At 41.0% G+C, this 10661-nt stretch overlaps 1 protein-coding gene across 1 annotated transcript; it reads left to right on the plus strand.

Moving 5' to 3' along the window:
* The first annotated feature begins 4816 nt into the window (after positions 1 to 4816).
* On the plus strand, positions 4817 to 10295 carry LOC121943919 (Golgi-associated plant pathogenesis-related protein 1-like). Its single transcript, XM_042487528.2, has 6 exons — positions 4817 to 4931; positions 5128 to 5154; positions 5324 to 5527; positions 8434 to 8511; positions 8875 to 9024; positions 10040 to 10295. The coding sequence occupies exons 2-6, from the start codon at positions 5148 to 5150 to the stop codon at positions 10042 to 10044; spliced, it is 444 nt and encodes a 147-aa protein (XP_042343462.2). The 5' UTR covers positions 4817 to 4931; positions 5128 to 5147; the 3' UTR covers positions 10045 to 10295.
* Positions 10296 to 10661: the final 366 nt, after the last annotated feature.

The following is a 10661-nucleotide window of genomic DNA, read 5'->3' on the forward strand; positions in this document are numbered from 1 at the left end:
CTCCAAAATTAGGATGGGAGCCAGAGCCTTCAGTTACTGTGTTCCTCTTTTATGGAACCATCTTCCCGTTTCAGTCAGGGAGGTGGACACTGTTTCCACTTTTAAGGGTAGACTTAAGACCTTTATCTTTGATAAAGCTTATAATTAGGGCTGGCTCAGGTTGCCTGGACCAGCCCCTAGTTAGGCTGACATAGGTTAATCTGACGGGGGACTTTCTATGAGCTCCTTTTTCCTTCTCTTGTTCCTTCTACCTGTTTACTTAGTGCATTATGCTAACTCTGTTGTCTCTCGGGAGCATTCCTGCTCCCTTGTTTCCTAGTTTTCCCAGATCCTGGCTGCAATCTTGGCTGCGCCTGATCGCGGTGATAGCTGTGCTGGTGCTGTGACCCTGCCTTTGGTCGTGCTCGTGCTTTTGGCTGCACTGAGGGCTGCACCCTCGGCTCGCCCTGATCGTGGTCTTGGTTTTGCTGTTCCTGTCATCCTGTCTGCAGCAACACCGGTTTTGTGGGTCCTGGTTACGCCGATGCCGTGATCCAGCTTGACACGACCTTCTACTGCCATTATTTTGAGTCACGCCTCCACTATCAATATACGCATGGGACTTTTATCATCACCCAAAATATTTGCTAACAACAAACATGCTAATGTAGCTGGGCGCTATATTCCTCCCTGCCTCTGTATGGCACTACCAGGACGATCAGCACCATGATCATGGGGCAGTGCTGCGCACACCTTTATAAATAGGTGGGTGATCTCCCTCCAGTCTTACCTTCCGCTTCACTCATTGCCTGTAGCATGGCATGTTTTGGCGTGGTGCACCGTGGCAAAGCATTTGGCCTCCGTGACAGATGTTGGCTGTGTGCCAGGCATCACAGCATGCGCACACATGACACGTTGATTAAATTGTTTGATTTGTTGTTTCATTTGTTTGGTTTTTTTTTGGTAATTTTTGTCGGCACCAGTGATTTATAACAGCACTTCGATTTGTTTTATTAATTTTTCTTTCTCTCTGGGCAGGTCCTAAAGACTTGTGGCAGCGGTCCTGGTGTTTCTTCATGGTCTTTTTTTTTTTGTGTTGATGTGCTGTGTCACAGGTGTTGACGTTAAAGGACCCCTTTCTTCCTTTTTTTTGTTTCTACTGCCGTGGTAAGCCTGGCACTGCCCAGTCCCTCATCCAGAGTGCTGCTTTTAGACTTTTGTTTTATCGTCCTGGTGCTTGACATTTTTTTTGTTTAAGATTCAATTTTTGTTAAATAAATTTTCTTCTTTATACAGTCACTGTCTCTGCCCAGTGGTTATTCAACGAACCTTGTGTGACCTTAATGATTATTTAACGATTATTTTTATAATATAATATACCCCCGTTTCAGGGGTTCCTTTACCTGAGGCGTTGTGATGGTCTTAGGGCAGAGGGATGTTGTATGCTGTAAAGCCCTCTGAGGCAAACTGTGTTTTAAAATGGGCTTTATGAATAAAATTGAATTGAATTGAAAATTAAATTTCAGTCTCGATGTAGAAGTTTCCTCAAGCAAGATACTGAACCCTGAGTTGTGACTGAGAATGATCATCTAATGAGCAGGTGGCTCCTTGTTTGGTAGCCTGTGTATGAATGTGAGTGTGAATGGGTGAAAAAAACTGGTGCTGCTCTGTCAGGACCTTTTGCATCAAACTATGACGTTTTAGGTATCCTTGTGCGTAAGCTGTTTATGCTCTGGGATGCTGTTACGGTGATGTCAACAAATGCACATGGTGGAATGATGCAGTATGTTGAATCAGCGTCGGAGACTGTAGAACCTGTCGGTATATTCAGTCATTCTGATTGGCAGCTTAGCTCAACGCATGAGAAGAGAAACAGAAGTGAGAAATGGAAACGAAAGACTCCAGTCAAGAGGGAGCAAGATTGAAAGAAACTATTTTTCAAAGGTTGGATAGTTTTTCTGGAGCCATTGAGCTCTTTGGCAGAAATGCTTCCTGATGGTTTGTGTTGTTGCTGAATAGGCAGCCAAGCCATGTACATGCTGATTGGCTGTCAGTTTGGTGTTTTCATGGTGTAGTTGTGTGGGTTATGGCGTATGTAGCTCAGACCTCATCACCTCATGAAGTACCTCTAGGCCACTCTTGTGTTAAAATCTTACCGGAAAATGACATGACTATGACATTACACTATTGTATGTAACTACACATTTGGGCTGCAGCAGCGACAGAGGTTAGCCATTGAGACCACAGGAACTATGAGTGGTGAGTTTTGGCTGCTTGTGGTTTCTCATTCAATTTTTTTATGCCAGTGGGGATTTTTGATACAACATTAAGGATGCTGAACAAAGACTTGATAATGTGCTACCTTTCAGTCACATTTGGCAAAATAATTTCCAGTAGAAACCTGCTCACAGCCATGGCTGTTCTCACAGAGAAAGAAAAACCCTTAAATAGTTGATTGTGAGGCACTTATGTGACAGAGAAAAAACAAATGTTACCTGGATGTAACTCCAGTTCTATGATGTGAAGCCTGTAAAAGTAAATGAGAGAATGTAAACACAGTTTCTGTATGTATGAAGGCCTAATTAAAGCACCATACAGCCTACAGTGGTGATGTCAACAAGTCAAATCAAAACTTATGTATTCATGTTATCCACATCCCCTTGTGTCAAGCATAAATCCAATGTACAGACTCTCTAGTAAATCTAATTTTATTTTATCTCACAAATTTTAATGACTTTTTGTCTGGAGAGATGTGTTTTCTCTTGTCTATTTCTTGGGCACATGTGGAAGCAACACTTGTCAAAGGGAGGCATTCAAGTGTTCTTGGGGGGTGTCTATCTGTGTCTGCGTTTCAATAGCAGCTTAGTTCATGCACATCTCGCTTTTACCACCATCATCTAAAGCTGTTTTTTTTTAGTCTTTCCCTTCTAAAGATGAGGCTCACAGGCAGCATTTCTTTAATAAACGGCGCTCGCTGTTGCTTCAGGCGCCTATCTGTCAACTCTACATGTTAGAAAACTAGAAAGCTGACTGCATGGGCCCACTGTCAGCTCGTCTTGCTCTTTGTTAGATTTAGTTTCAGTTTGCTGCCTCCTATGAAGAGCAGGCACAACAAGTCACAGAGCGGAAATATGTGACGATTTGGGATGACAACGTGTTGCCGCAAATGTTTCCCTAAGCTTTGCCCCACCCAGTGCAACTCCCTAATGTGACTCTGTGTCCGTCAGACAGCCTGAAGGGGAACTAGAGCACAGAGCAATAACATGATGCACAGCAGACTATAAGATGGGACTTTTTTTCTCAAATATTACAACTTTATCCTCAGCTTTACAGAACACACGTGTGATATATTTTCAATGTGTAGAAAGTTTTAACATGAGTAGAAATCTTGCGTGAACATACACAAGCTATTAAAGTCCAGTGGATTATAAATTAATTATAATGAACTAATGTATCATGGATGTGCCAAATGCGCATTTGAAGAGTCCACTTCCTAAAACAAAAAACACAAAGATCATGAAAAGTGATTCCTATCAGCATGTGTTGACTCTGCAGATATCAAATTGCATTAGAAAGATTAATCTACAGGAGAATAAATGTTTGAAAGGAATACAGAATGACTGACTGCATTATATCCCATTATATTTTATATTTTTAATTGTTACAGTGCCTAAATTTGTTTTTGTCGTTACATAAAAAGACATTTTCACCATAGATTGGTGCATATATGCCAAGATGCAGGAAAATGTTTGATGCTCAAAAGTTCAGAGGTTCAAACTGATGCTTTCAAATCACTCTTCACCAAAAATATGAGAACATTCAGTGAACATGTTCTTTTAGTGTGTTCATACACAACGCTGGACGTCATCATCCTTAGCAAGTGTTTAGAATGAAAAAAAGGGGCTGTGATGGTGGCACCAGTGAGATGATGAAATACAATCAAGGACTGAGGGTTTGAATCATACATCCATCCAGACAAACCGTTCTACCCACTATACTCTCTACACTGGATTATGGAGATGAAAAAATAAAACTGTTGTCACTGACACCCTGCAGGCATCAGCTGCAGCATACCTAGCTGTCAACATTCACCTGCAACACAAAGCCACAAATACACAACAGCTTTGCTTGTTTTCAGCTGCAGATGAAGAAACCCTGATGTTGTGATATTCAGAGTCTACAGTGAAGCCTTGGGCTGAGCAACTCATTATGATTGGGACAACATGAGCTGGATGTGTGGTAAACATACAGTACAGTGTTTAATAATGAGCTAATGAGATCCATGTGAAGTCGACTGTCTGTCTGTGTTTGATTCAGGCCTCAATTCATTAAAACTACCAACAACTGTAGATGATTGGTGTCAGATGGCAGAAAGGAAGCTGTTCTTCACTGTTCCTCATACTGAACATGCCTTCACTCGTCTGTTTCTGTCTACAAGCTTTCCTTGGCTGATTGTTTTATGCATGCTGCTCATGAGTTGCTTTGTTAATTGCTTACCTGTGTAGAGCACCTAGTGATTATGTGTGGATTAACATGCTCATATGAGCAAACCCTAAACAAGGAAATACCAAGGAACCAGAAAAACACCCAGTTATTAGCACATGCTCGATTACCTAACACCAAAAGAAAAACACTTTTAGCTGCAGCTTGAAATAGTATCTGCGGAGTTATTGATTAGGGAGACAAAAATGACAAACTGACTGAATTCAAATCTGCGTGTGCAGTTCAGTGGAATATCTTGTACACAACAACGCACTCTGAGTCATTTCAAAAAGGATAGGTGGCACCGGAAAGTAATTACAGGCAATGGCTGTGTCTCTCTCTTCCTCCTCCTCCTTCTCCTCCCACTGTAGACGAGAAGGGCGAAGTCCAGCTCAGGTCTATAAATACTGACTTTAAGACAGCAAAAGGAACTACGCCTTTGCAGGACATCCCATCAGACCTCTAACCAGGTAAGTGCCAGAGATCACTGCAGTTACAGGAGGGGAGTTGTTACTGCTGCTGGATAAGACCTCATCTCTTTTCATCCCCACCACCACTTGAGCATCTGGCTGCTTTTTCATAGTATTTTCAATAGAATTTGCAATCATTAATTGGATTTTTTCCAGTGTGTAGTATATTGTTAACCCTGTTATTATTTCATTTCAGCCTTCATAACCACAGATACCATGGCAGGTAAGTACATGTTTGCTCAGTGGAACACACAAAGGCATTATAACTGAGTGATTTGTATTCCCACCATGTATGCATCCACAGTGTTTGAAATACCAGCCTCAGTGACAGCACAAAAAGTTTACCCTCAGCACTAAAAGCTCACCAATCAATTATGTCTTTAAATCTTCAGATGCCAGTTTTCAGCAAGGGTTCCTGAAAGCCCACAACGCCTACAGGGCCAAGCACAACACACTGCCGATGAGCCTCAGCAGCGAGCTGACCACTTCAGCTCAGAAATGGGCTGATCACCTGCTGGAGATCCGTGAATTAACACACAGCGGCACTGGAGAGAGCTGCTACTATGCGTGCAGCTCAGGCCCCATGAAACTGACAGGTGGATGACACACACAACACATCACCCTTATATCCTTATCTTTCCACCAGGGAAGACTGTAGCTTTTATTTATGTATTCTTTCATTATTTTTGGTTTTTTTTTATGTGATGTTTATTTATCCAGGAATAGTCTGAGTAGCATGACAAATTACACGTAAAAGAACAGACAAAGAACACAACAGTAAAACATTAAATAGCAAACAGCATAGAGATTTCTACAGAATAAAAAATACCAACTCCCACTTTCAAATAAAAAGCTGAATTATTAATCAAAAAAACAAACTTGACTCATTTTAAACACTGGGGTTTTATTGCCACAGCCGTACTTTCCGTTAGGGTGCCGTTCTGGTATGAGCAGTAGCTCATGGTCAGGGGTGTTTCTAGGGTTTGAGGACATTGGGGGCTTAGCCCAGACCCCAGTAGGGCAAAAGGGGATCCTCCCCTAAATTTCTTGCCATCATTAAACATTTTTTTTTTTTTACAAGAGATTTAAAATTACTTTAATGTATGTATTTATGTTAACAGAGGTGGAATCTAACCAAGAATATTTATTTAAGGACAAGTATGGAATGGAATGACAAATTTCAATGTAAAAAGAAACTATTTGTTTTAACTTTAAAAAAAAAAAAAAAACAATGTACAGGCTGCCTTCATTTTTTAAGTTGACTGAATTTGAGAAAACAAGTTGAAATTTTAAGGCATCCTAGTTAACCCAATTAGTTTCTTTTTACAGTGCATTAGATCTGGGGCTCTTTTAATATTATAGGAGCTATTATTTTTGAAAAATATATACAGCTTAATTATTTATATCTTTGACTATTTATAAAAACAATTCAGGGCTAAAGCCTTGGACACCCAACCCAAATGACAGCACTGCTCATGACGGTTAATGTTAGTTAGGCCTACTTTAAGACTCCAGTCCTCTGAATTCATTCCACCTTTAAGTTTCCTAGGCTTGTTCTAAAGAAACAACTGAGTCATTTCTGTCATTTTTATAACAAGAATTTTCTGCAGTTAATTGTCATTCTCTGACTTTGCATGTTAAAATTATCAAGCAAAACTGTACAAAAAAACTATTTGATTCAACTTAAAAGCTAGTGTCCACGCTGCCATCGAATTTTGTGTTGAATGAATGTTAACGGAAGCTGACCTAGCACTGTGGAGACAAGGAGCAGTGATGTTTGTTTGCAGGTTGTGTGCAAAGGCAAACTGATCATTTTAAGGTAGTGTTGTAATGATTCAACTTGTCCTCTCAAGTTCAGTCAACTTAAACATTTAAGACAGCCTGGACACGAACTTTAAGTTAAAAGAAATTATTTCTTGTTTCAGTGAATGAGATTCTTTCTGCTTCCAGTGCAGCTGTTTAGGCTATGAAACTTTGACTCCAACTACTAATTCAAAGTTCATATTATTGTGGCCAGCGTAGGGCAGGGGGATCAATGAATATGTCTGAATAACACTTTTGACTCAACCAGTTGGCCGACAACGCCACCTTGGGAATTTCACCCAAAGAATTATTTAAACCAAAATCCCCTTCTCTAAGGCACACAGGTACACTTACTCAAGAGGCAAGAGACGTGGTTCCACTTTTTAAAAGAAATGCATATGCTTTATTACAAAATATAGTTTGTTTAAAAAAAACACAAATAAAACACACCATCCACACAGGGCAAAGAATTGGGGAAAACTAATTATGGCGGAGGCTTACCGGTGCGCAGGGGCCAATGACAGGTGCAGAGTATCCCAAACAAAAATATAAACTACCCAGACACTCGTGACAGCCACACTCGCACACTTCTGTGAGGGTACCCAGGTCCCGAGGAAGCACAGCACACCAGAAAAAGAGGGGGATCCCGCCACCAGATCACCAGCACCACCACCAACGGTCCTCAGCAATTAAAAGGGAAAAAAAGGAAATTAGTGGGATAACCCAAAAAAATACAACCAAACAAAATAACGAAACTAAAGAAATCAGCAGTTGGCAAATAATATAAATCCATAAACTAAAACTATAATAAAATTGTCGAACACCAAAGTAAATCAATGAAGACAAAGGACAAGAAGACACAAAAAAAAATAACACCTCCTCTGCCCAAATAATTTACTAAACTCGAGGAACTATATTAATGAAATCAGGTAAATGGACAGAGTAAACTAAATTGATTAATCAAATGAAACAAAAACAAAATGATCAAATATGAGGGAGTTTCATCCCACACTCCAAACATGTTAAAATTAGGTTAAAGGAGAATTAAAAAGCTAAAGCACAGTATGCAAACAATAAGCATATGCTGAAGCAGCGTCTGGACGCAGCCTCTGTGACGCAGCAGTGTCTATAGAGCAGCAGTGTCTGTAGAGCAGCAGTGTCTGTAGAGCAGCGGCTGGAAGGCAGCAGTGAAGAGCAGCTCCGATCAAAGAGCAAAAGCAGCGGCTACCAAAAGCAGCAGTGGTCCCTATAGCTGGTGGCGACGTAAGATTTTACCACCGGCCTGCCACACTCAATCAGCTGGTGCTGACGTCACCCGCACACCATCGGAAGTGGAAATCCGTTAGCAGAATCCCACATGCATCACACTAGAGGGAGGGAGAGAGAGAAGCGCACAGCTACCGATATCTACCATAACACCACGAGCAGGTAGCAACGCACACCAGAGCTTGGATGCACCGAAAATCGGCTGCTGTGTCTGTAGCGCACCTCCGGCCCCTAAATGACATCACTAGTGGCCCAGGGGGCAGAGAGAGAAAGAGCTGGCGGGGTGGGGGTCACCCCTTTTATAGTCTGTGTGCCCCTAGTGGTTGGCTGCGGTGGTGCCAATTAAGCCTGGCCACAGAGCACAGAAACACACAGAGCTCTATACTGCCACATTATGTTCATTTTGTTATTTTTTTTTCTCTTTGTGATTCAGGAAAAGAAGCTGTGGATGATTGGTACAATGAGATCAAGGATTACAACTGGAGCAGCCCTGGATACAGTGGCAACACAGGTCAAACTAACACCACCTGATGTCTTTCAGGAAGCCATAAATAGAGTTAAAATAAGTTCATGTGCATATATGTATGTATCTGCATCAGTAAAATATGTATCATTTAAAGACTAAGTCATAGAATAAGAAGTTACTGCTTTGTTATGTTGCTGTGTAATTATTTATTACGTTGGGGAAAAAACTGAGATTATAACCAACCATGTGTTGTAGTTTCAATGTAACTCTAGGATATAGTTTTACAAGTAGGATAAGTATACAGTGTTATACATATGATACAACATCAGAAAATGGTGTCTTCTTTTTAAAGTCAGAGACAAAGCAGCAAACTTTGACCTTACTACACGACTGTGTGTCCTCCTGCAGGTCACTTCACTCAGGTTTTGTGGAAAGGCAGCACGGAATTGGGCGTGGGGATGGCCACTGATGGCCACAATGTCTATGTGGTTGGGCAATACCGACCAGCTGGCAACACAAGGGGGAGTGAAAACTTTGCGGAAAATGTCCTGCCATTAGGTAATGTATTACCACCATTTTCCATATTTTATTATCTGGGTAGGAGATGAAGCACATCGCATTGCAAGGCATAGAGGGCAGCTGATCCAGAGGTCACTGTTTAACTTTTTAAAAGAGTCATTGTCTAAACATCTTGTAAATCAACATGATAACGACTTCAGAATCCCCTTCTGTCAATTCTGAACTCTGCTTCTTAAAGTAGCAGCAGTCTCTGGTGAATGTCTTTAATATATATACAATATATATATACACATATATATATGTGTGTGTGTGTGTGTGTGTGTGTGTTTGTGTTTAATTGTAGAGGGACAAGTATATAGCATAGAACTGATGCCACATACCACAGCATTTATAGCCTAAGCTGATTTGCAATGACCGGCCCTTGATGGGCCTTTAAAAATACATAAGATTCGACCCCTCCCAGGTTTCAAGAGTTAAAAAAATTTGCTGCTCATTCTCATGAACCATGGATGAAATTTGAAATTTAATCGTAACTGAGTATATCTGAAACTGCTGTATTGCTACATTTACTTGAATAAAGCATCTGAATACATAAAAGACAGATGGATGCTACAGACACATTCAGAGCTCTGAACGTCACCCTCTCTAACCGCTTTGCTTTTACAATGCATACACAGCAGAGTTATCAGTGAACATGTTGTGAACTTGTTGCTGTGGTTCACTTGTTTTTGTACTGTTAGCAAAATGTTTTGGCCAGTTCCTGCTGGTACCAAACTCTCGCATGCAGTGACCGCTGATGGGAAACCTGTGTGGCTTTTTGTTTTAAATAAAGCTGATGCCACAACAGTAAGCCATATATCTTTCACCCACTCTATGTAAGGCACATGCTGCAGTCTTAGTCATCACATATTTCCTCTCATGCTGCTGCCTTTGAGTCAGCTATCTGGATTTGACAGGTTTTAGGACACTCATGTTGTCCCTGTATCAGCAGCTTCTCATGCTTTAGCTGCCTCACTTGCAGGCCTCCCTCACAGGTATCTTTGTCTTTCTCCAGCATAAAGGCCGTGCATTTCACAGCTAGGTGGGGTAAAAACCCCGCAGTGGGCAAGGTGGAGAGAGCCCAAGGAAAGCTTTCATGCTGTGGAGATGACCGTGACCATCCCTGCATCCCCCAACACGCTGTTCCTAAATGCTACCTTTTGTCAATCAGTAAAAAAAAACAACAACCATAAAATAAAAGATATACGACTGATTCAAAATGCTTTGGATTGTAGTGAGGTTTAATAAAGAGTATGGAAATCATTGCAGAACTGGTGTTTTCAGTTTCAGAATGTGTGACCAAATATGTATAAATGTATATATAAATCCTATCCATAGCACAAATATGATCAGAGCTGATATGGATTTTCTAACTAGTTCACCTCAGTAGGTGCACTCACAGAACTGTGTCTCTGGTAAAATCCTGAGCATCACAGGCGCCCCACAATGAGCTGTCCCGTCTCCATTCCTGTTTACCCTGTGCACATCTGACTAGAGATCAAATAGATGCTTTCTGCAGAAATTCTCAGATGGCTCAGCAGTTTTTAGCTGTATCAAGCCAAATGTACTTTTTAAGATGGCTGACATCTTTTAACATCTTTAGGTCTCTATTGTGCTCCTTCTACCAGACTGTGGTA

The sequence above is a fragment of the Plectropomus leopardus genome, chromosome 4, assembly GCF_026936395.1.
Source record: "Plectropomus leopardus strain MGB_pleo_1.0 chromosome 4, ASM2693639v1, whole genome shotgun sequence".
NCBI lineage: Eukaryota > Metazoa > Chordata > Actinopteri > Perciformes > Serranidae > Plectropomus > Plectropomus leopardus.

Bases quoted from the DNA above. Each gene is read 5' to 3' on its own strand.
- LOC121943919 (XM_042487528.2), top strand. The intron at 5,528-8,433 runs GTGGATGACACA...TTTGTGATTCAG, and splicing joins AGGCCCCATGAAACTGACAG to GAAAAGAAGCTGTGGATGAT. The intron at 8,512-8,874 runs GTCAAACTAACA...GTCCTCCTGCAG, and splicing joins TGGATACAGTGGCAACACAG to GTCACTTCACTCAGGTTTTG.